This window comes from Chiloscyllium plagiosum, chromosome 11, assembly GCF_004010195.1.
Source record: "Chiloscyllium plagiosum isolate BGI_BamShark_2017 chromosome 11, ASM401019v2, whole genome shotgun sequence".
Taxonomy (NCBI): Eukaryota; Metazoa; Chordata; class Chondrichthyes; order Orectolobiformes; family Hemiscylliidae; genus Chiloscyllium; species Chiloscyllium plagiosum.
In genome coordinates this window covers 18218879-18244131 of record NC_057720.1, presented here as the reverse complement: position 1 = coordinate 18244131, position 25253 = coordinate 18218879, and the positions used below count along the sequence as shown (strand labels likewise).

At 40.8% G+C, this 25253-nt stretch overlaps 1 protein-coding gene across 11 annotated transcripts in view; it reads left to right on the top strand.

Moving 5' to 3' along the window:
- evi5a (ecotropic viral integration site 5a) overlaps positions 1-25253 on the top strand; it is a 280753-nt gene that overhangs the window by 64000 nt on the left and 191500 nt on the right. Inside the window, exon 1 of one of the 11 annotated variants that reach the window (XM_043698796.1) lies at positions 6598-6661. The exons of the other annotated variants lie outside the window; for them this stretch is intronic. Within the exon in view, the coding sequence (XP_043554731.1) occupies positions 6648-6661 (14 nt within the window). The 5' untranslated portion in view covers positions 6598-6647. Of the gene's footprint in view, positions 1-6597; positions 6662-25253 lie in introns of those variants that run through there. 11 annotated transcript variants of the gene reach the window in all.

Genomic DNA, 25253 nt, shown 5'->3' with positions numbered 1-25253 from the left:
CGCTGCCTGTGGGAGTGGCAGAGTCAGAATCATTGGTGACCTTTAAGCGGCAATTGGATAGGTACACGGATGGGTGCTTAAGCTGGGACAAATGTTCGGCACAACATCGTGGGCCGAAGGGCTTGTTCTGTGCTGTATTGTTCTATGTTCTTTAATTATGTTGTATTTTTCCTCAGTGTTAGCTTTGTCTTTGAGTTTAATCAAATGTTCAATTCATTCGTATAAGTTCTAGCACTAATAATCCTTGAAGCACATAACTTTGTGCTTTCCTCCAACAAGAAAAACTTCCTTTTGTCCCTTCTCTGTTTCTGGACAAATAGCTCGTCTTGATGGTGGCACGTCATGTGGAGGGAGAGTCTGATACCCTGACACATCAACCAAATGAATTTAAATATCATCACAGAAATAAAGGAATTTGAATTCGCATTACAAATAACTCTGGAAATGGAAAGCTAGTGGACAACTCTATAAAAAAAAACAAAGGCCATAAAGTTACTGATTCTTATAAAATCCTAAGTAGATCATACATGTTCTTGAGGGAAGGAACTAGCTGTCCATAATTGGTATAGCCAAATTAAAAGGCTCCAGCTGCATGCAAATAACCTACTAGCAAGCCACTTAGCTGTACCAAACTTAGTCATCTTGGAATGTGCAACACATCCTGGCACTGCTCAGATCCTGAAAATAAATAATAATGGAAACAATTTCTGCAGTATACTGGAGGGAGATAACAACCATAGTAGCAAACTTGAATTTTGACAAAAGAATTGGTTTATACTGTTTCATGTTTGAATATCTACTGGTCTTGGTACCAGAATTTGATGCCAAGGTATGTGCATCAGTTTGAAAACTCGCATTCTTTATTTCATTCATTCATGTGATATTGGCATCGCTGGCAAGGCTAGAATTTGTATCCAACAAACTGGGCAAGGACAGCTGACTTCCTTCTGTAGTAATTTTGATGAGGTCAGCCAGGTGGACCACCTAGAATATTGGTTCCCTGACTGGGGCTGTTAAACTAGTCCAATCAGGGATGCCTGGTTGGCAGATATAAACAGGAGTGTTTTGAGAGTTGGATCAGTGTGAGTGAGTGTACACACGTGCAAGGACTCTCCTCCTTAGGAAAAAAAAATTAAAAAAAAATAAACAGAAGGGTTAGGGCACTGCTTGTCACTGGCCACTTGGGTGTTTGCCTATCTTGAAATAAAAATAAACAGGAGTGTCAGAGGTTCTGTTCACTGAAAACTGGCTGTGTGGAAGCTGGACCAGTACTATGCATGTGTAAATAAAGGGTGACTTGGTGACAGGATACTGTCCTCTGTGGAGTTATTTCAGTGGCAACGAGGAAAAATATGCTCCTGAAAAAGTTTGTTTTGTCACAGTCATCTTTGAGTTGGGACAAGCATTTCTGGCATTATGCAATTATTTAGGAAGCTTTTGAAGATTAGCTCTCTATGTGGAAAGCATGCATTTTTTTGGGCAAATGAAAAGAAACAAATAATTCTCCTGACAGCACGTGGACCCACAGCCTTTTCAATTATTGGGAGCCTGACGTTTTCTGAGGCTAAATACTAAAACCTTTCAAGAATTGACTAATTTAGTTAAGTAATATTAAGACACCAAGCCACCTCAAATTCTGAGACGCTATCAGTTTTACTTGGTCGTTCGAGAACCAGCAGAATCCATGATGGGATTTTTGACAAAGTTAGGATGACTGGCGGAGGCATGTGACTTTGTTTTAACCCTTAATGAGATGCTAAGAGACTGTTTGGTGTGTGGGATTAATGATTAACCATGCAAAAGTGCCTACTAGCTGAAGCCCAACTGCACTTCAAATAAGCACTACAATAGGCTTTATCATTGGAAAATGCAGCAAGTGGAGCATGAGAGTTACAGGGTATGCCAGTGGAAATGGGCGTTCTCGTCAGGCTCACTGAGCTTGGTGGTCAGCTCTTGAGAGCAGACAATTGCATAGCATCACTCAGGACATATCCTTCATGAGGGATTCTAGGTCAACCCACAGCAAAACCCCAAAACAAAGCCAAACCTCTGTCAAATTGTTAAAATTTTCTTCAGGATCTGGGCTGGCAAGCCATTGTAGTTATTGCTGGCATTCAGACTCAAGACAGCAAAAGAGACCCACTGGGTCAGTATCCAGGAGAGTGCATACCCTGCAAAGTCCACCTACATCTGGCTTGGAACAGTTAAATTGCTTAACAATATCCAAATCGGAACGAATCAAAATAATCGTCCACTCGATTCTAATGGAGGTTAATAACAGCGCAGCTGTACCAGTGGTTGCCGAACCAGTCTTTAACAAAATTTGCTCTGGACTCCAACCCTTAAGTTTGTATAAGACCTCAGCTTGACTGAGAACCTGTACTGAGAAACCTTTACACAACAAGGGTACAACTTCAGTTCTGGTCTCAAATGAAAAGCAGCTGCTTCAGTTACCACAGATTGTAGTAAAAGACTCCGGCCCAAGCCTGATGGGTGAAATTGGTTGAGAAAGATTCACCTTGATTAGCTCAACATTTTTCAGTTTAAAAGATGGCTGCCGGAATGAAGTTTAATTAAATACTTCAGAAGGTTTTCAGGAAGGTCTTGCGCAGAAAGCAATTCCACAATTCTGCAAGACCCATGCAATGTCATTTGCTTTGAGTGCAAAGGTAGAGGCAGAAATCAGGAGGCTGGAAAGCAAAATAATCATCAAGCCAGTACAGTTTGAGGAATGGGCAATACTGGTTGTACCAGTTGTAAAGCCCTTTGGGTCAATTTGTCTTTGTAGGGAGTTTAAACAAATGGTAAACTGCTTCTGTCAACTGGATAAATAGTCAACCCATCGCATAGAGGACGTGCATGCAAAGCTGGAGGGGGGCAAGGAGGTAGTCCTTCACAAAGCTGGATACTAGCCATGTATGCCTGCAGTTGTGGTGAGATGAGGATTTCCAGAAGTATGTTACAATTAATACTCATAAGGGTAAGTACCAGTATACAGGACTGCCATTTGGAGTATTTCAGCATGTGCCATTTCTCAGTGGACAATAGAGAATGCTTTACAAAGTCTACCCCAGGTCGCCATTTATCTGGGTGACAGGCTAATAACAGGGAAAACCAATAAAGAGCATTTAGAGAACTTGGACACAGCCCTTGGACATCACTCCAAGGTGGCTGTACGCCTTAGAACGGCAAATTGTGTATTCCAGACACCCCAAATGATCTATTTGTATTGCAGAGTTGACAAGACTGGATTACACCTGTTGGAAGCTAAAGAGCGGACGAATCAAAAGTGCCCCAACTCCCAGATCCCAACTGGTCTTTCCTTGGATTGGTGAATTATTATGGAAAGTTCATAAGTAACCTGACTTCCATCTTAGCACCCTTGCATCTCTGTTGAAAAAGGACCAGTCTTAAAAATGGTCATGAAACCAAGAATGTAGTCTTTAGGGAAGTGAAGAACCAGCTATCTTAGTCTTAAGGTGTTAGCATGTTATGATCCCAGTTGAGGTCTGTTGCTGACATCCGACGCCTTCCCTTATGCTACTAGGGTAGTGTTGGCTCACTGGTGGCCCAAAGGAGAGGAACGCCCAATAGCATATGCTTCCTGGACCTTTGGCTGATACAGAGCACAAATACACCCAGATAAAGAAGTAGGGTTTGATGGTCATGTTTGGTGTGAGAAAGTTGCACCAACATCTTCACAGGCATAAATTTGTAATAGTAATGGACCTCAAAACCCTGCTAGGGCTACTTAGAGGATCTGGCTGTGCTGCCGATAGCTTGACTCAAATTCAGCAGTGGGCTCCCCTTTGAAGTACATACAAGTACAAGTTGGAACACTGCTGTGGAGTCCAAATATCAAATGTGGATGCCTTCAGCCACCTCCCACTGGCAGATACACTACTGGTGATGTTGTCATTGGAACAATACATTCTGGTTTTAGATTTGCAGCCATCCTTGCAGACAATATGAAACCGTGGATGCAAAAAGATCTGGTCCTAGCAAAACTAAAATAGCTGGTTGTGGTGGGAGGGGGGAAACAAAAGGGCCATCACAACCAGAATTGAAACCTTTCTGGATCTACTGAGACTAGATCACTGTAGAAGATGGCATTTTATTATGGGGAGTGAGTGTGATTGTCCCAAGCAAAGATCACTGCCAGATACTGATTCAATTCCACCAGAGATTCCAAAATGAAGATGTTGGTGAGAGGTTTTGATTGGCTGCAGATGCAGCCACATTTATGGGGCAGGACAGTATCTAGAGTGCCAACAAGGACAGAAATTACTGCTAGCAGCTCCCCCATGTGCATGGGAATGGCCAGGTAAAACTGGATTCAGTTACATATCGACTATATCAGATCTTTCATAAGCTCAATGTGGATAGTCATTGTGTACGTCCACTGAAAGTGATTGGACATGCATAAAGTTAATTGGTCAAACACTGGGACAGTGATTGCAAAAGATGCTTACAGCTTTTCTATCAGTGAGCTCCTGGAAGTGCTGATTACAGACAACTTACCACCAGAAAATTTGCATATTTCCTAAAGTTGAATGGCATTTGGCATACAAGGACAGCTCCTTGTAGTGGTTGGTGGAAAGAGCAGTCCAGACTTGAAAGGAAGCTTAAAGAAACAACCTACAGCTTTACTTGATACCAAACTGACCTGGTTCCTATTTGATTATCAGACCACTCCTCATGCAATTATAGGGATCGCTCCAGCAGAGTTGCTAATAGGGAGAAGACATTGCACATCTGATCTTCCTGGACCTGGAGGGAGGGTAAAACAGCTTGAGGACTGCCAATGCCTGACACCAGACTCCTGTAAAAGAGAGAGAGAGTTTACTTCAGGGGACAAAGTGTGGTGCCATGGAAATGGTCTCGTATGGGTAAGAGGCATGGTCGGTACGAGATCAGTCCCATGATGTACAAAGTTTGAATAAGTGAGGTGCTCCTGAACAAGCACGTGGACTACATGATAGCTGCAAACTCTCAATCGGGGCAGGACCAAAACATACCTCACCCCCCAGAACAGCCAGAATGGCTGTCAGAACCCATGGGTTCTCCCCCCTCCATCTAGCGTTGAAGAAACTTCAGAGTCGGAGATGGACGTGATGGATGTCGCAGCCTCAATGCCTTTACCCCTGCCTGAAGAAGAAAGTGAATTTCTTCTGAGGCGCTCTGGGCACAAGAGGTGGGCTATAGTCCAGTACCCCCCCCCCCCCTCCCCCGGATCCAAAGCTGAGCTGGAGGAATCGGACCTAGTATGAAAACGCCCCAGGAGATGCTGCAAGATAAAGAACAGACCTATGTCCCCGCATTTAGAGGGGGAGGGATGTAGTGATTGTTGAGGTCAGCCAGGTGATTGCACAGAATGAGATCACTGACTGGGTCAAATCAGGGAGTCCTGGCTGAGAGATATAAACAGGAGCTTTAGAGCTTCTGCTCAAAGAGCTGGCTCTGAGGAAGTCAAATCAGCATCATTTCCTAAGCATGGGTAAATAAAGAGTGACTTGGTGATGGGATACTGGTCACTGTTCACCTTCCTTGAAGGGTGTTTCTGAACTAGATGGGCTTTTAATGGCAATTGAGAGGGGTTACATGATCACTATTAGGCCATTTTAGATGCCAGGTTCTTATTGAATTCCAGTCTCACCATCTGCCCTGGTGGAATTCCAACCTATGTCACCAGAGCATTAGCCAGGGTCTCTGGATTAATGCCCAGTGACAAAGCCAACAGGTCTTTGCCTCTGCAAACCAGCAAAAATTCATTTGCAGAAAATGATCATTTTAATTTGGCTCATCGCTTGCTTTTTCAGGCAGTGCTATAAGTTATATGATGTATTTCCATCAAATTTCTCTCCAAAAAACCATTATCTCAAATTCAGTTTATGTTTGTAAGTTATAAGGAAGCCTTGGTCACCAGCTGCCATAATTGGACTCTTTGATATTAACTAACCAACCACAACTCTGGAGCAAATCTGCCAAACTATTAGCTTCAATCTAGGGTAATAAAACAACACAGCTAATGTTGAGTAGTTATTCTGAGTAAACTGCAGTTCATCTACCCAACCGCTGATGTTTTACCCAGTATTGGAGTTTTTGGGTTTTGCTCCAGTCTTTATTTTTTTTAAACAAATGTTTCCAGACCTCATGAGTATTTACCTCCAAGAGCCTTTGTTATTACATTGTGGTTATATACTTATTCACTTGGGCAGAATGGCCAAGGATAATTTGTCGTGTGCATTGGTATCCCAGCAGTGACTTATTCCTTCAAGGGAGTGGCAAGAAAGAAGATTGGTGGATAAAGAAAGTTCAGAAAAACATTTAAAAAAAAAAAAAATTTCTGAGTTTTGGCTAACCATTAAGCAAGAATAATTAGTGCGGGTGCATTTATTTTTTCTCTATTTTTGTCACTCCATTTCCAGGTCAGATACAGCAATGCCATATGCAGAATGAAGCAGACGGTATGCTATTCTAAAATTATTAAACCGCAACAAACATTTGTCTATGTACTGCTGTTTGATGCAGAGGTTAAGGGGAGGAGACACATTTGTTTAAACTACAGATAGAACTGGGGCTTTATTTGCTCAACCTAACTGGACTCTGTGTAGTTGATGTTTATGTTGTGCATGTACTGAAAAATTATGAACTTCTCAAGGTAGGATTGCTTTTAGTGCAAAGGATTTTACTTTAAGAGAAAACTGGAGATTTCTAATGTACATTTTGACGAGACGTCAGTAATGTAAATTCCAGCAAGCTGGTCAAGTTTACTGGAGTTCTTGTCCTTTTTTAGCCATATATGTGATCATGCATGCTGTTGCTCATAGAGGAAGTGTTTGAATATGTCTAATTTTGAATATTAACAGCAATTCGATCTAATCAACAATTTGTTTTTTGGATCACTATTCATATTTCATGACTGAACATTTAGCGATAAGCAATGTATTCATTCTTTTACAATTCTGTTGCTTTAAAATGCCATGACAGGTGTAAGATCACTTATTTTTCACAATTGCTTTTTTTTCAATCTTGCGACTAAATGCAAATTACTTTTAGGAAAGAAAAAGAACTAGAGGCATGCATGAAGTGAAGGGAGATGCAAAGTGCTGAGGAGAAAAGTGTGACAGATGTTGGTAATTTTTTAAGATTTGAGAAGTATTTATTAGGAGTAAGATATATTAGGTTGTCGACAAAATTGAAGAGTTTAAGAATGATGTGCAGGCATGATATGTTTGAAGCAGGAAGCAGCAATGCGATGTGGTATTCAGGATAGAGAGTAGGGAAGGAAATTACAGGGCTGCATAATGGTGCCTTTGAGTTCTTATATAATTGATTCAGCCTCACGGTATTTCTGCATTTAATTAAGTCTTCACATTCTAACTCATTGACTCATAGAGTCATAGAGATGTACAGCATAGAAACAGACTCTTTGGTCCAACCCGTCCATGCCGACCTGACATCCCAACCCAATCTATTCCCACCTGCCAGCACCCGGCCCATATCCCGCCAAACCCTTCCTATTCATATACCCATCCAAAAGCCTCTTAAAAGATGCAATTGTACCAGCTTCCACCCTCCGGCAGTTCATTCCATACAAGTACCACCCTCTGTGTGAAAAAGTTGCCCCTTAAGTCTCTCATATCTTTCCCCCCTCACCCTAAACCTATGCCATCTATTCTGGACTACCCGTCCCTAGGCACCGGGTTAAAACCAGAACATGAATGTTTCATTCTGTGGTGAAACGGGTCTATCAGATTGCTCCTTCCTTTTTCTCCCCTCGTCTGCATAGGTTTCCTCCGGGTGCTCCGGTTTCCTCTCACAATCCAAAGATGTGAATTGGCCATGCTAAATTGCCCATAGTGTTAGGTGCATTAGTCAGAGGGAAATGTATCTGGGTGGGTTACTCTTCGGAGGGTCGGTGTGGACTGGTTGGGCCGAAGAGCCTGTTTCCACCCTGAAGGGAATCTAAAATAGCCCCAGCCTGTTCAGCCTCTCCCTATAGCTCAAATCCTCCAACCCTGGTAACATCCTTGTAAATCTTTTCTGAACCCTTTCAAGTTTCACAACATCTTTCCATCAGGATGGAGACCAGAATTGCATGCAATATTCCAACAGTGGCCTAACCAATGTCCTGTACAGCCGCAACATGACCTCCCAATTCCTGTACTCAATACTCTGACCAATAAAGGAAAGCATACCAAATGCCTTCTTCACTATCCTATCTACCTGCGACTGCACTTTCAAGGAGCTATGAACCTGCACTCCAAGGTCTCTTTTTTTCAGCAACACTCCCTAGGACCTTACCATTAAGTGTATAAGTCCTGCTAAGATTTGTTTTCCCAAAATGCAGCACTTCGCATTTATCTGAATTAAGCTCCATCTGCCACTTCTCAGCCCGTTGGCCCATCTGGTCCAGATCCTGTTGTAATCTGGGGTAACCCTCTTTGCTGCCCACTACACCTCCAATTTTGGTGTCATCTACAAATTTACTAACTGTACCTCTTATGCTCGCATCCGAATCATTTATATAAATAACAAAAAGTAGAGGACCCAGCACCGATCCTTATGGCACTCCACTGGTCACAGGCCTCCAGTCTGAAAAACAACCCTCCACCACCTCCCTCTGTCTTCTACCTTTGAGCCAGTTCTGTATCCACATCGCTCGTTCTCCCTGTATTCCATGAGACCTAACCTTGCTAATCAGTCTCCCATGGAAAACCTTGTCGAACGCCTTACTGAAGTCCATATAGATCACATCTACTGCTCTGCCCTCATCAATCCTCTTTGTTACTTCCTCAAAAAGCACATCTGCATGGAGGGATAGTTGTTTGGTTCAGGACTTCCATGTTAGATGGAAACCCCACCCATGATGTACGAGGAAAGGAGGGAATGCTTGAAATCCATTGTGTCTGATCATGCAAAACAAAAGAAGGTGCAAGTTATTGAAGTGATTGGAAGATGGGTAATTTCATTTCTTATTGTACTATATATTGTAATATAATTTGGGGGGGCAAGAAACTACCAGTTCATGGAAAAATTGTTTTTGCTGCAACTTTACCAAGTTGATTTTTTTTCAGCAGAATGCGATTGTAAAGAAAATTGAAATTGGAGAAGTTTTATGAAATTCTCCTTTTTGTTCCTTGCATTTTATTTGAGATCATCACTGTGCTGGTTGTTCTTTCTTTATCTCCTCCTGTCACTTATCCATTTGCCTTCCAACCTGCAATGTTTGAGTCTTTGATCACTGCATCTTTTCATTTCGTCTTAGACCTTCCTCTTCTCCCTACGCTGACAGTCCCAAGTCAATCAATTTCCCCTCTCTACAATTCTTCTTGCTGTCTGCAGTCACCAAATTATGGTAATCTCTTCGCACTACTTTCCTTTTTGCTCCCTAGTCTTCACTGATCTTGTGTGCTGATTTGTGATTTTTCCCTTCTTGCTCCAGAAGTTTATCACAGCATCTGTTCTCTATGTAACTTGATGTTGCCAAGTTTATACATGATGTAACAAGGACTCTCAATTATTTCTTTCAGTTCTTTCTTTCAGTTTCGGCAGTACGTTTCTGTTGCGTAAGATTCCACTGTGTTTCAAATTACTCTAACCAGAGGACTCTGGTTGATTTCCATTTACATATTTCCATGTTAGCTACCACTGAACCCAGGTACTTGACACTGCTCACATTCTCCAAGTATTCAATCGTAACGTTTTCCATTGTCACTTTGATCAATGGCTCAAACTGACAGTCCACCTGCTGATTCTTTTGGTCTGCTGACCTTCAGACCCATGTCTTCTGGTGTTTTTCTCCAGAAACTTTGTCAAGTTTTCATTGTCACCACATAGCTCAATGTCAACTGCAAATTTTATTGACCCGTGGCATTTTCCTTCTCATTTGCTCAGTGACAATATCCAGGAAAAGGGAGAACTCCAGTACAAGTTCTTTGTCTAATCCAACTTTGGGAAATTTTTATTCATTGAAATAATTGAGAACAAAAGATCCTGCAATTATGTCCTCCTGGTTTTTCAAGGCGTCCAGTTATTATACAGTGTTAGTCACTTTAGAAGTACAATCTGCAAATTCAGCAGTTGTTTTGATACACAGCCAGAACCCACATGCAGCAAGAAAGTAGATTGCAAAATAGTTGATTTCAAATGGTGTTGGCCGAAGGAGGAATTTTTAGCCAACCAAGTGTATACAGCTACTCTCCTCTATCTATCTGAAATGCTGAGGAGGGAAATTGGGCCTCACTTTCATGTCTCATCTGAAGCAGCAGCATGTTCAACTAAACAACACTCTGTTAGTAATTCATGAACTTTAAGAACAGCCTCAACATAATGTATTAGAAAATGAATATTGGAGTTAAAACATATAACCCATGAGGGAAATTATGAAGTCATGATGTAGATGATGCATCGGTTGTGTATGTCAAATCTGAGAATATTTAGCAGTAATAAGTAGTCTTTTCAGCAGAATTATTGAGAGGTAATAGAAACTGAAAATTCTCCAGTGTAGTTGTTACTTAAAGATTTCTGTTTATCACCAATCCTTTGATGTCAGCACTTGTTGTGCTTTTAGTGTGATGGGCATGTAATCCCTGTTGAGAGTGTGGCGCTGGAAGAGCACAGCGGGTCAGCATCCGAGGAGCAGGCGAATCGATGTTTTGGGCATAAGTCCTTCATCAGGAATTGTGATCTCTGACTTAGCCTTGTAGGCACTCCTGTAGTGAGGACCTTGGTTGGCAACCAGCAGAGATGGTGAGGGCAGATTGTTGACTCAAACAGTTGTCCTTCATTTCCATCTGCTCTTTCTCTTGATGCCATTTTGCAAATGTGCATCTTTGATTCAAATTGTTAAAGAAGTTGAAACATTGCAACGTCAAGACTGAATTTTTAAAATGTTCATATTCCTCCTTGCAGAGAGAAGGCAACTGACAAAGCATTTTTTGTTAATTATAGTATACGATACTTGATCGAGGAATTTATGTTTTGTGTTTTGAGAAATTGTAGTTTTTATAAATTTTGTCTAATTGACTTATCATTTAAGCTGATCTGAAGTTCAAGTTAAATATTGATTTGAGCAAATTGCACTGCAGGCTGTTTTGTAGCTGGTACAAAATTCAGTCCAAAAATAACGTTTTGTAAAACACTTTATATGTGCATTTAGTTGTATGCTTTTCACGCATTTTCTTTTAAATACAATGTCCTAAGTATTTGCAGGCATGAAAAGTGGTCATTTAAGTATGATTTATATTTAGCTTTCTCCCAATGTTACTGCTGTGGCTAAAAATTAAGGGTGTCGTTTCTTGATATATCTAGTACTTTTCGTCACTATCGGTTATGTAGGTTTTAAGGGCTTGCCTAATCTCTTAAACTTGTAATGCAAACTCAATGTTTGCCTCTGCAAATGATTAGCAACAGGTTTGAGTTGAAGAGGCTGTTTTTTAAAAAATGTTTTTGCCAATGTAAATTGACATTCAGAAAAATCAGGAATTGTATGTTCAGGTAAAACAAACTGTTTTTCAAAACATACTGTACACTTAATTAAGTTTGAATAGTGCTTTTTGATCCTATCCACTAAAGTTTAGTGTTACTGTGACTAAAGTATACATTGAAAATCATGATTGATGCATAATATGCAAAGTAATACAAATTAAGGTCAAATATCTATCTTCCACAGAAGATTGATTAATTGATTTATTGTTTATTTTCAAAATCTCAGCTTTTCGGAAATGTGGGTGGAGGGATAAATCATTTTGTCAGGCAGGACGATGATATTGAGAAAAATATAAGTTGCACTGAGATTTGTTCTGAGCAAATCCCTGGGGTCGGGGAGTCCAGAACTAGAGGGCATAGGTTTAGGGTGAGAGGGGAAAGATGTAAAAGAGTCCTAAGGGGCAACTTTTTCACGCAGAGGATGGTATGAGTATGGAATGAGCTGCCAGAGGATGTGGTGGAGGCTGGTACAATTGCAGCTTTTAAGAGGCATTTGGATGGGTTTATGAATAGGAAGGGTTTGGAGGGATGTGGGCCGGGTGCTGGCAGGTGGGAATAGATTGGGTTGGGATATCTGGTCAGCATGGATGGGTTGGACCGAAGGGTCTGTTTCCATGCTGTACATCTCTATGACTCAAAGGAGTATAATTTTAATTTTTTCTAACAGCACAGCTCTGTATTGGAAGGGGGATTGTGCAATTTCCCTCCGTGTTAACAGGAGGTAAGATGTTTTGCACAAATAATCTTTGTTGGTTCTGTGAGTCACTTATATGTCTATTGTGCCTGATAAACTAAGCAGTTCAACAATACAGATCAAAAATCTGAGCTTTCTCATCTGCAATTTTATTGTTTACCAAGCTAATCTCAGAACTTTGGTTGCTGCCTGGGTTAAGGTCAGAGAAGACAACTTGTTTTCTGCTGTTGTATGCAATTGGCAAACCCTTGCAAGACATACTACTCATTGGCCAAGAGCAAAAATGAACTTGACAAGGTAACCATGTCTTTGTTCACATAAGAAGCATGGCCCCTTGGGGAGAGAAATCTTTTCATGTGCTTGTATTGTGGAAAACAAATACAGTGTGCATTTGCATACTAAAATCATTTCATGGGAAGTTTAAATTTTTCATGGAAGAATCATTGGGAATTCTAACTGACCCATCAGTTGAACATTTGACGTCACTTTTATTCAATTTTGTTTTGAATGTACTTAAATTGCTTACGTAGTTTATTCAAACCTATGTGATCAGAATTTTGAACTTGCTACATAGGATAGCAATACAAAACCTTGAGATATTCATTAGGTGCAGTAACATAGAATAGTCACCCTTTTCGGTTTCTCCTGTCCAAGATTACATAGAAGATGCAATGCAGCAACTGGCCGTTTGGGCCCAACTGGTCAATACAGATGTTTAGACTTCACTCAAATCTCCTCCCATTTGGTTGGATTTAAAACTACCATCATAAGCTTTCTTCCCCCTCACTCTTGTACATGTCCAGCTTGCTTCCCTGAAGTGCATCTGTGCTATTCACTTCAACTGACCTCTGTGATCGTGAGTTCCACATTGTTGCAACTCTGGGTAAAAAATGTTTCCTTCTGAATTCCCTGTTGGATTTTTTTGGTGACCATCTTATAGTGATGGCTTCTAGCTGTTCTTTCTCACAAGAGGAAACACTTTTCATGTATCTACTCTAAGACTTTTCCTAATTTTAAAGATCTCCAGTAGGTCCTTCCTCAGCCGATGCTTCCTCAATCCTGTCCTGAAAGGTACACCTGTGCATTTCTTCCTTTATCCCTATAAATTGTCTCAGGCCTGTCTCCATTGCTCCTTTATTCTTTTTATAACATGAAACCCAGAACTGCATTTGAGTTGCAGTGTTCGATACAAGGTTCTTCCACGTAGTGAGGTTTTGGCTGAACTGATTCTTAAACACTCTAAACCTGTTTTTGTCCCAAGTCCTCTTCTATTCTTATCTGGTAAAAAAAATCATCAATCTCTGATTTAAAGTTAATAAAATATCTATTGCTTCTACAATAAGCTTGCTTTTTGTGGGATAAACTTTCATTCTTCTATCACCCTTTCATGTACATGCATTTCCTCCCTTCTTTCCAGAATACCTGACTGTAATTTATAGGTTATATCCCTTTGACCTAAATTCCATCTCCTGAGGAAAAAGAATCTTCGCCATAATAATTCCTTTCAAAACTCAAAATCCTCAAATCAACTTTAAACTCCTGCATTCTGAGGAATAACAAGATTATATTGCACTATGGCTCCTCTATGGCACCATACCAGCAATCTTTGTGCCAGCAGCAAACTTCAGTTTATGACTGTCTCATATCTAATCTAAGGCTTTAAATATAGTGCACATCATTATGGAACACCATTAATCACCACCAAGAGAATACCTTTTATCACTCCTGTTTTTCCAAATATTTCACTTTTATCAGTTTATAAAAATAATTGAAGAGCAATGCTGAAATAACTCTAAGGAGGCTGGTATCTCACCACCAAGTCACCCTTTATTTACCTGTGCACAGTTCATGGACTCTGACCAGCTAGCTCAGAGCCAGTCCCTGGAATGAGGAGACTCCTTGACATTCCTGTTTATTTATTTATTATTTTATTAAACAAATTACAAAACAGTTTACAAAAAACAGTTAACATTTACAGCTGTATACAACAGCAATTTTACAAGGGAGAGGAGCAGCAAAGCCAGGCCCCACACCCTACCTTTCAACCAGTTTACAGGGAGATGAGGATAAACCTCAAATCCCAGTTCCACATTCCTGTTTATATCTGTAAGCCAAGACTCCCTGATTGAGTAAGAGTTCTCTGACTGGAGCTGTTAACCCAATGAGATCCACCTGGTTGGTCCAATCACTACAATTGGTCATAGTCTTTCTGTAATTTTCCTGTTCTGGCAACATGAGACACTTTATCTTGCAATCTTGCTAAGAGTTGGTCCAAAAACATACACATTTCAGCTGAAGTTGTCACTGTTTGAATTGAAAACCTTTCTCTGAAGTAATCCAACAATTGTTGCTTGAAAATGCTATATTTCTGTTGCACATTCTGCAACTCCTTTGGCAAAGAAAGTGTCTTGCCTATTTCATATTCCGAGTCTAAGAGTGGATTCAAACAAATTATTTTTTCAAGCTCTTGACAATAAACATTCAAACTAATTGTAAAAAGCCCTAACAATATGTTACATTTACCTGTATTATAGAAACAGTTTGGCTGTCTTCTATTATTGTATTCTGCATTAACTACATTGTCAGTATCTACCAGGCTATGGGCCAAGTGCTGGAAAGTGGGATTCGAATAGTTGGGTGGTTGTTTTTTACTTGCATGTACAAGATGGGCTTTTTCTGTGTGGTAGACCTTTATAACTCTCTATGACCCAAGCTGTTGAAATATTTGGAAGTGTAATTAATTGGTTTTAGTTTGAAGTCAAAAGAAAAGCTCCTTAATGGAGAATTAGTATAGAATATATTATAACATGACCTGTTGATGACCAAAATTTGAAGTTAGGGATAATTTTTCTGATAAGTACCTGAGGCCTGATGAAGAATGTACTACCTGGTCTGTTGAATATTGACCTGCATAAGTTATCTGTTTTGTAAGTACCTAAGATTTTCAAGAAAGTTACTTGTGTGAAGATGGCTTCAAAAGCTGCTTCAGGAATTTTGAAGGGCTTATACCCGATACGTCCATTCTCCGACTTCTCAGATGCTGCCTGACCTGCTGTGCTTTTCCAGCACCCCACACTCGTTTCAGAGACAGGATTTGGACAATTTATAACCTGTTTCTGAAATTTAAAAATCGTTTGTATTAGCAACATTTTCCAATCAGTTTTCTGATTGTCATGTTGTCCAAATGTTTTTCAAAATTAAAGGTTATTAAAGAATGCAGTGTGAAACAAAATGTAGATTGTTGTTTATAAATGAACTTCCAGTCGACTGAGAAAAGGCAGACCTCAGTGCTTTTGGAAATAAAAGAACGCATGGCTCTATTTGAAAGAGAATAGAGACTTGCTTTTATCGAAGGCCAGGAGAGTTCTCTCAATTCCTCGACCAACATTTTCATATCAACCAACAACTAAACCCGATTGTTTAGTCAACTATCTAGTTGCTGTTTTTGGAACTTTGCGTAAGTGGTTTGCTTTTTGTTGCAATTGTGACCACACTTCAAAAATACCCTGGTGTCTACAGAAAGCTTTGGGACATCTCAAAGGTGTGAAACCGCCATATATCATTATAAGGTCCTTTTACTGGAGAAGTGACGGTGTGAATTATGATTGGTCTGGCTTTAAAGTATTTGAAGCTAAATATGTTTCAAGTTTGTGTTTTGCATGGAATAAGTTGATGATCCTAGGCTTGTGAAATTGGTGATTGGGTTAAATAGTTTTTTTTCTATTTCTGAGTGGCATCAAGTGATCAATGAGTTCTCAAATGATAGTTGACAGGAAAATGATTATTAAAATAAATTACTGGTTGTTTTTAAATTCTCCTTTGTATATTACTGGTTGGGCAGCATTTATTACCTATCCCTAGTTACCCTTGAGAAAGTGGTGGTGAGTTGCATTCTTGAGCCGCTACAGTCTATATGCTGTACGTCAGGTATTTGTACTTGAGATGCACTAGTCCTGAGAATTTCACTGCGATGTTTTCTCCGAGATGCAATAAAATATCCTGCTATTAATATTTCATGCATCCTGTTCATTCAGTTATTTCACTTCATTTCTGTTTCTGGTTTATGTTACAAATTGTGAAACCTACCTGGTCTTTGTCGTGGCATTGATTACATTAAGTAATGAATATTAATGATTTTGTTAAGCATTTGTTCAGATATTTCTGGCTTACATAGTTGGTTGTTCTCTTTAACTTGTGGAAGCAAGGTAGAATGATGGCTCTACCAGCATTGTACAAGTTTATCTGCTTGGATAACTTCTAGTTTAAAATAGTCTGGGTTATTCCATTTTCTGAGTCAAAAGTAGAAATTACTGGAAAAGATCTGGCAGCATCTATGGAGAGAAATCAAGGTTAATATGATCCTTCAGAACTAATTCAGCATCCGTACTTCCTATGATTTTTATTCCATTTTCTGTTGTGTATCATTGAAATACCGAGGTTGGGATTTATTGCGATTGAGGATATGAGTACACTGAATCATGCAGTGTACTTGTCTGTAAATGTAGATATTTAAATATTGACCCAGAATCATGTTTTAAATACACATTGAAGCAGCTCCCCTGTCCCATGGTTGACTAGCTAGACCATTTTGCTAGATTCTAAGTAGTACAGGGGAGGAGACTGCAAGTATGGATGGGAGGAAGAAAAAGATGGAAACAAAGAAGGTTCAAGGGGGAGCAGGGATTTAAGGAGAAGCCAACAGCCGAGGAAGTGTGGAGTTGGAAGAGGAGGCTACAAGAGGGAGTGGCGTTGGAGGAGGATGCTCCAAAGTGAGAGAGGATAAAAGAAAGAGAAACTGTCAATAAAGAAATACTCACCTAACCAGCAACCTGGAAAACTCACTGAGATAATTCCTTGTAAATGAATGTGGAATCTCTCAACTAAAGTTATATAAATTCAGGAATAACCATATCGGTTAAGATGTAATGAAATACTGTTAGTTGTAAAATCTAATTTTTCAGATTGAGACCTGAGATGCAGTTAAAAGGATAGTAATTGCCTGATTAAAATGTTCTAACTACATTTGTATACGACGGAACTGCATTAGTTATGTCCTTTCACTACTCTGCTCAAGGTATGTTGAGGGTGATAACTTGTGTGTTGAAGTCAATGCCAGTTATTTTGCAAAACAAAACTTTTGACAGCTTCTGCCTATTGCTTGTGCCAATTTAAAATACTGCGGTACTGAGTGGAGGTGTTGTGCGAATGTTACTGGTCTACTGAATTAGAAATCAAGGCTAATGTTCTGAGGAAATGGATTCATATCTCTCCAGGGCTGACGGTAACATTTGAATTCAATAAAAAATAAAATTTGGAGATTAAAATTAGCCTAATGGCAACCATGTAACCATTGTGGAATCTACCCATCTGGTTCACTGGACTTAGTACCTCCCACCCTGCCTTCTGTAAAAAGGCTATCCCTTACTTCTAATTTCTCCCCCTCCGCTGCATCTGCTCCCAGGAGGACCAGTTCCACCAGATGGCCGCCTCCTTCAAAGGTTGCAATTTCCCTTCCCACATGGTGATGAAGCCCTGCAGCGCATTTCATCCACTTCCTACACCTCCACCCTCGCACCCCACCCCTCCAACCGCAACAAGGACAGCCCCCTCCCCAAAGTCCTCACTTTCCACCCCATCAACTCCAATGGCACTGCATTGGTCACAGGCCTCCAATCTGAAAAACAACTGTCCACAACCACCTTCTGTCTTCTAACTTTAAGCCAGTTCTGTATCCAAATGGTGAGTTCTCCCTGTATTCCATGAAGTCTAACCTTGCTCACAGTCTCCCATGGGGAACCTGTTGTTGGAAGAAGATTCTGAGGGACAGGATTTACATGCATTTGAAAGGCATGCAATTACTGATTTTTGTGCCTGGGAAATCATGTATCACTAATTTGATTGAGTTTTTTTGAAGAGTTGACCAAGAAGATTGAAGGTGGAACATTCAACGTTGCCGATATGCACTTCAGCAAATCGTTCAACAAGAATCAACATGATAGACTGGTTAGTAAGATTAGATTACGTGGGATCAGGAGGCACTTGTCGATTGGATACAAAATTATCTTGTAGGTAGGAGACAGAGGGTGGTGGTGGTGGAGGATTGTTTTTTTGAACTGGAGGCCTGTGACCAGTGGTGTGCCACAAGGATCGCAACTGAATCCATTACTTTTCATCATTTATATAAATGGTTTGAATGTGAATATAGGTATGTTTAGTAGGTTTGCAGATGACAAATGTAAAAGGTTATCTGAGTGCAACGTGACCTTAATCCCATGGGCCGAAGAGCGGCAAATGAAGTTTAATTTGGATAAATGTGAGGTGTTGTATTTTGATAAGGCAAACAGGGCAGGACTTATCCACTTAATTGAGCCCTGTGGAGTGTTGCCAAACAAAGAGACAGAGGCGTGCAGGTGCATTGTTCCTTAAAAGTGGAGTTCCAATTAGACAGGATGGTGAAGAAGGCATTTGGCATGCTTGCCTTCATTGGTCCGAATATTGAGTAAAGGAGTTGGGAGGACATGCTCCAGCTGAATAAGACATTGGTGAGGACACTTGTAAAATACTGTGCACAATTCTAGTCACAGTCCTATAGGAAGGATATTGTTATATTTGAGAGGGTGCAGAAAAGATTTAGAAGGATGTTGCTGGGACTAGAAGTTTTGATTTCTCGGGAGACGCTGAATGGGCTGGGGTTTTTTCCCTGGCATGTTGGAGGCTGAGGGGTGATCTTAGAGGTTGATAAAATCACGAGGGGTATGGATATGATGAATAGTCAAAGTCTTTTCCTCAGGGTAGGGGAGTCCAAAACGAGAGGACATATTTCATTCTCGCTAACACTCAACACTGGAGCCCCCCAGGGATGTGTACTCAGCCTCCTACTGTACTCGCTGTATACCCATGACTGCGTCACCAAATACCAGACTAATGTCATTTACAAGTTCATTGATGACACCACCATCGTTGGTCGAATCTCAGATGGCGACGAAACAGACTAAAGACAGGAGGTCGAAGACATGGAAAAATGGTACACTGAGAATAACCTAGCTCTCAATGCCAGCAAAACCAAGAACTCCTTATTGACTTTTGGCGGGACGTTACTTTTATCCCCCTACACATTAACAGCACAGAGGTGGAATGAGTGGACAGTGTCAAGCTCCTGGGAGTGTTCATCCACAACAAGCTTTCTTGGACTCTTTGTGTGGACATACTGGTTACAAAGGCCCAATAATGTCTCCTTTTCCTCAGGCAGCTGAGAAAATTTGACATGGCGGCAAATATCCTTGCCAACGTTTATAGGTGCGCCATCAAGAGTATTCTGTTTCTTCCCTGGAATGGCAACTGTACCATTCAAGATCAGAGAAGGTTACAGAGAGTGGTGAACTCGGCCTGGACAATCACAAAGGCCAACCTCCCATCTATAGAATCCATCTACCAGGCCTGCTGTCGAGGAAAGGCCACCAGCATTCCCAAAGCTTCATCCCACCCTGGCAATGCTTTTCTACAACCTCTACCATCATGGAGAAGGTACAGAAGCCTGAACGCATGCACCAGCCTGTTTCGAAATAGTTTCTACCTTACTGTTGTTAGAATACTGAATGGAGACTCAAACTCTTAACATTTGCCAGTACCTGTGTTTTTTGTTTTGCTGTGATTTACCTATTATTTACTTATCTATGCTATTTAACTATGTGATCTGCCTGTATTGTTCACAAGACACAGCTTTTCACTGTGCCTTGGTACACGTGACAGTCAATTCAAATCAATTCATAGGTTTAAGGTGAGAGGGGAAAGATTTAAAAGGGACCTGGGAGGTATATTTTTCCATGCAGAGGATGGTGAATACAAGGAGTGAACTGGCAGAGGAAGTGCTGGAGGCTGGTACAATTACAACATTTAAAATGCATCTGGATGGGTACATGAATAGGAAGGGTTTGGAGAGATGTGGACCAAATGTTGGCAAATGGGGCTCGGTCAGATTGGGATGTTGAGTTGGTGCTGGTGAGTTGGCCCAAAGGATTTGTTTCCTTGCTGTATGACTATGACTCTAAGTAACTCAATTCAGGGGTGACTAGAGATGAACACTAACTGCAGGCTTAGTGAGTGACACCCACATCACCTTGAATGACAATGATGGAGCGTTTAAAATTAGTAGTGCCAGAATTAGAGGAGCAGGGATTACTTCGAGGGTTTAACAAAAGAGAACTGCATTTGTATGACTTGTTTCTCAGCCACAGGACATCTCAAAGTGCTTTACAGCTAATTAAGTACTTTTGAATTGTATCTACTGTTGTACTGTTGTTGGTTCTGAGGCAAGAGGAAATTGCAGAGAAAGGGAAGGATAAAGCCATGGAAGGATTTTGAAAATATGTATGAGAATTTACAAAACTAAAACATGAAGTAATTGGAAGCCAGCCTGGGTACGAGAACATGGTGTGACACATGTATGGGACTTTGCAAGTTGTCTTGAGCTTTTTTCATGCTTTCATAGGCAAGACATTTCAATCAGATTACCTTCCTGCTCTTTATAGAATCCCTACAGCGTGGGAGCAGACCATTTGGCCCATCAAAGAGCATCCCAAGCAGACTTCCTCCATCCTATCTCTGTAACCTGCATTTCTCGTAGCTGATTGACCTAGCCTGTACATACTTGGACACCATGGGCAATTTAGCATGGTTAATCCACCTAACCTGCGCATCTTTGGACTGTGGGAGGAAACTGGAGCATCTGGAGGAAACCCATGCAGAGACAGGAACAACACAGACAGCTGCCTAAGTCTGGATTCGAACCCAGGTCCCCGATGCTAACTACTGAGTCCCATGCCAAATCTTTTGAAATTTTTAAATTCTGTCAGTTGGGTTTATATGACCCTTAGAAAGTCAGGTACAATGCAGAACTGGGGCTTGTGATTGGGAAAGGGTGGACTGCTGAGTTGTGCAGTTACAGTCTAACCTGAAGTAAACTCAGTTGTAACAAAAATTAAATAAGGAGAGGATGCGAGTGGAAATTATCCTTGAGGATTGGATCATTACAAGTAACAAAACAAGATTAGTCTCTCCTAAGAAAGTAACACATGAATCCATTTCACTTTTTGTTACCATTCATACAATGTCATCACATTTGGAAATTTCAATATCTTCATGGAAATGCATTTATCTTGCAGTTATCCCACAGCTAATGTCACATTGCCAAGTCATGTCTCTTGCATCAGTTTATCTAGGTGGCATTACCTGTCGGATTTGAAAGCAGGATAGTGAAGGAGGAGTTTGGTATGCTTTCTTTTATTGCTTAGAGTATTGAATACAGGAGTTGGGAGATCATGTTGCGGCTCTACAGGACGTTGGTTAGGCCACTATTGGAGCATTGCATGTAATTCTGGTCTCCTTCCTATCGGAAAGATGTTGTGAAACTTGAAAGGGTTCAGAAAAGATTTACAAGGATGTTGCGAGGATTGGAGGATTTGAGCTAAAGGGCGAGGCTGAACAGGCTGGGGCTGTATTTCCTGGAGCGTCGGAGGTTGAGGGGTGACTTTATAGAGGTTTGCAAAATCATGAGGGGCGTGGATAGGATAAATAGGCAAAGTCTTTTCCCTGGGGTCGGGAAGTCCAGAACTAGAGAGCATAGGTTTAGGGTGAGAGGGGAAAGATGTAAAAGGCACCTAAGGAGCAACGTTTGCACACGTGTATGGAATGAGCTGTCAGAGGAAGTGGTGGATGCTGGTACAATTGCAACATTTAAGAGGCACTTGGATGGGTATATGAATAGGAAGGGTTTGGAGGGATATGGGCCAGGTGCTGGCAAGTGGGACTAGATTGGGTTTGGATATCTGGTCGGCATGGACGGGTTGGACCGAAGGGTCTGTTTCCATGCTGTACATCTCTATCACTCTATGAAGTGCAAGCCACACACTATAGCTTGTTATTTGGTTTAATTGTTCTTAAAGTAAGTAACATGGCAGTAAAAATCATGGCATCCAAAATATGTAAACACTGTTTTATTTTTAATAGCTGGTGGTTTCACTTTAACTGCCTAATCACAGCTGGTTTATTAAAAGGCTTTACATCGTACTCCTGCACTGTACTCTCGAATCCTCCAATACTGTATCCATGTCTCCCACTTATTTCTCATTTACATGCTGTGCCCTATCAATAGCATCCAAAAGAGCACCATTAGTTTACAGACTGTGCTGATCACACTGAGCTCCATCTCACCATTGCCTCTCTTGATTCTTTCTGTTACTTGATTTTTAGATTGCCTAAGCATTTAGTGACGACCAGTATTGGATGAGCAAAATTTTCCTTCAATTAAATGTTGGGAAATCTTTTTTTGTTCTCTACTCCAAATTCTGATCCCTATCTACTGACTATCTCCTTCCCTGCCAAAAATGGGATTGAACGAGTCTGATCTTTTTTTTTGACTCGTTCACAGGATGAGGGTGTCGCTGGATAACCAGCATTTTCTGCCCACCCCAGCAGGCATTTCAGAATCACCCACATTGCTGTGAGTCTGGATTCACATGTAGGCCAGACCAGGTAAGGACAGTGGTTTCCTTCCCTAAAGGACATTAGTGAACCAGTTGGGTTTTTCCAACAATTGACAATGGATTCCTGGTTACGATAGACTCTCGATTCCAGATATTTATTGAATTCGGATTCCACCATCTTCCGTGGCAGGATTCAAACCTGGGTTCCCAGGACATTATCTGGGTCTCTGGGCTGAGAGTCCAGCAATAAGACCATGAGGCCATTGCTTCTGCTGAGTGTCATGTTTGATCCCGCGATGGACTTCCATACAGGTGTGCCTGATCACTAAGTTCGTAACATTTCAAAATATCTGTAGCATAGTTCTCTTTACTATACTGTAATCTAATTTAATCATAGGTTAGACTATCATCTTGTTACTCTAGATCCCTTCGTGAATTTTACAATTTGTAGTTTGACACATTTTATTTGATTGAACTGTTGATGAAATATAGTCACTGTTAGTACTTCAGTTCAGGAGTTGCATGGTGCAAATTTCAATGCCATTCCACTTCTGCAAATTTTATTTGAAAGTTAGATTCTGCACCAGTATGTGAATAGAAAAGATGTTCAGCCTAAAATATATATTATTGTTACCATCAGGACATCATGTGACATTAGAGAAGGTTTTACATAAAAGACTCGCATGGAAACAGTAACACAATGAATAATGTTAGTGGAAGGTAATCTAATTAATGGTCCACTGGTTCAAATCCCACCACAGCAGCGGGGAAAATTTAAATCCAATAATACATCGAGAAGAAAAACTAGTCTCAGGGCTACCATATCTTCTCTACTTCGATTTGACCAAACACAAACTAAGGGAGCGTTTTGCTGATAATTTCAGCCAGGCCATAAGGGCCAGCCTGACCTCCCGGTCACCGTCCATTTTCAATTCCCCTTCCCACTCCCCCTCCAACATGTCCATCCTCGGCCTCATCCATTACTACAGTGAATCAGACCATAAATTGGAGGAACAACACCTTATCTTCAGCTTGGACAGCCTACAGCCCTGAGGATTCAAGATTGAATTCTCCAATTTCAAATAACTTTCCCACTCATCCCTGGACTCGCTTTTCAGCCCCACCACCTCCCTTCCATTTCTCCTACCAACCCTTCTTTCCAGCTACCAACCGGATTCATTCCTCCTAATGACCAACCAGGTCGTACTCACCACCTGTATTCACCTTTCACTACCTTGCCACTCTGGCCCTCTCACCACCCATAACCTTCCCCTCTATCCCCACCTGCATTCCTGAAGAAGCGTTATACCCGAAATGTCAACTTCTCCATCTCAAGATGCTACCTGGCTTGCTGTGTTCTTCCAGCCTTCTGCTTGCCTACTTTGGATTCCAGCAACTATAGTTTTTTTTGTCTCAAACCTTCTCTTAGCTTCCAACATGTTTACATAAGAACATAGGAACATGACATTCAGACCCAAAAGCCTGTTTGTTATTTTATGATGTCATGGCTGTTCTGTGGCCTAACTCCATATACCTGTCTTTGACCATATCATTTAATTTCTTTGATTAGTGAAAAGTTATCTAGCTCAGATTTAAAACTAACTTGCATCCTTTCTTTGTCAAATAAGATGGTCAATCCTTTACACATTATTTCGAATGTAGTCTCACCAGGACACTGTAAAATTGAAGTTCGGTTTCTCTACTCTTTTGTATTCAATTTCCCTTGCATTAAGTCACAAGGGCGCTCCTAGTTATTTGCTGTACCCATGTACTAATCTTTTACGATTCATGCACAAGGGCATCTCGATTCCTCTATCTCTTCAAGCTCAGTATTTAGATAATACAGTCGGTTCTGCTATAACGCGTTAGTTTCATTCTTATGCAATCCAGTGTTATAAGAAAATAATATCAACACCATTTAAGCCAATGGGACCAGAATCGTGTTATAACCTAATTGTGTAAGAACTTAATAAATGCTTTGTGTCAGTCTTCACGGTGGAAGACATGAGTAATTCCCAACAATTACGGAGAGTCAAGGGACAGAGTTGAGTATTGGAGCCATTACAAAAGAGAAAGTGCTAGAAAAGCGACAAGGTCTAAAAATTGACAAATCTCCTGGCCTGGCTGGGCTGCATCCTCGAGTTCTGAGGGAGGTGGCTGAAGAAATAGCAGAGGCATTGGTTGTAATCTTTCAAAAATCATTGGAGTCTGGGAAAGTCCCAGAAGATTGGAAAATCACTGTTGTAACCCACATGTTCAAGAAAAGATCAATACTAAAGATGGAAAATTACAGGCCGATTAGCCTAACCTCAGTTGTAAGTAAAATTCTAGAAACCAAGTAAAGGATGAGATTTCTAAATTCTTGGAAGTACAAGGTCAGATTAGAACAAGTCAGCATGGATTTAGTAAGGGAGGTTGTGCCTGACAAGCCTGTTGGAATTCTTTGAAGAGGTAACAAGTATGTTAGATAAGGGAAACCCAGCGGATGTTCTCTACCTTGACTCCCAAAAGGCCTTTGATATGGTGCCTCACAGCAGGCTGCTGAGTAAGGTGAGGGCCAATGGTGCTTGAGATGAGCTACTGGT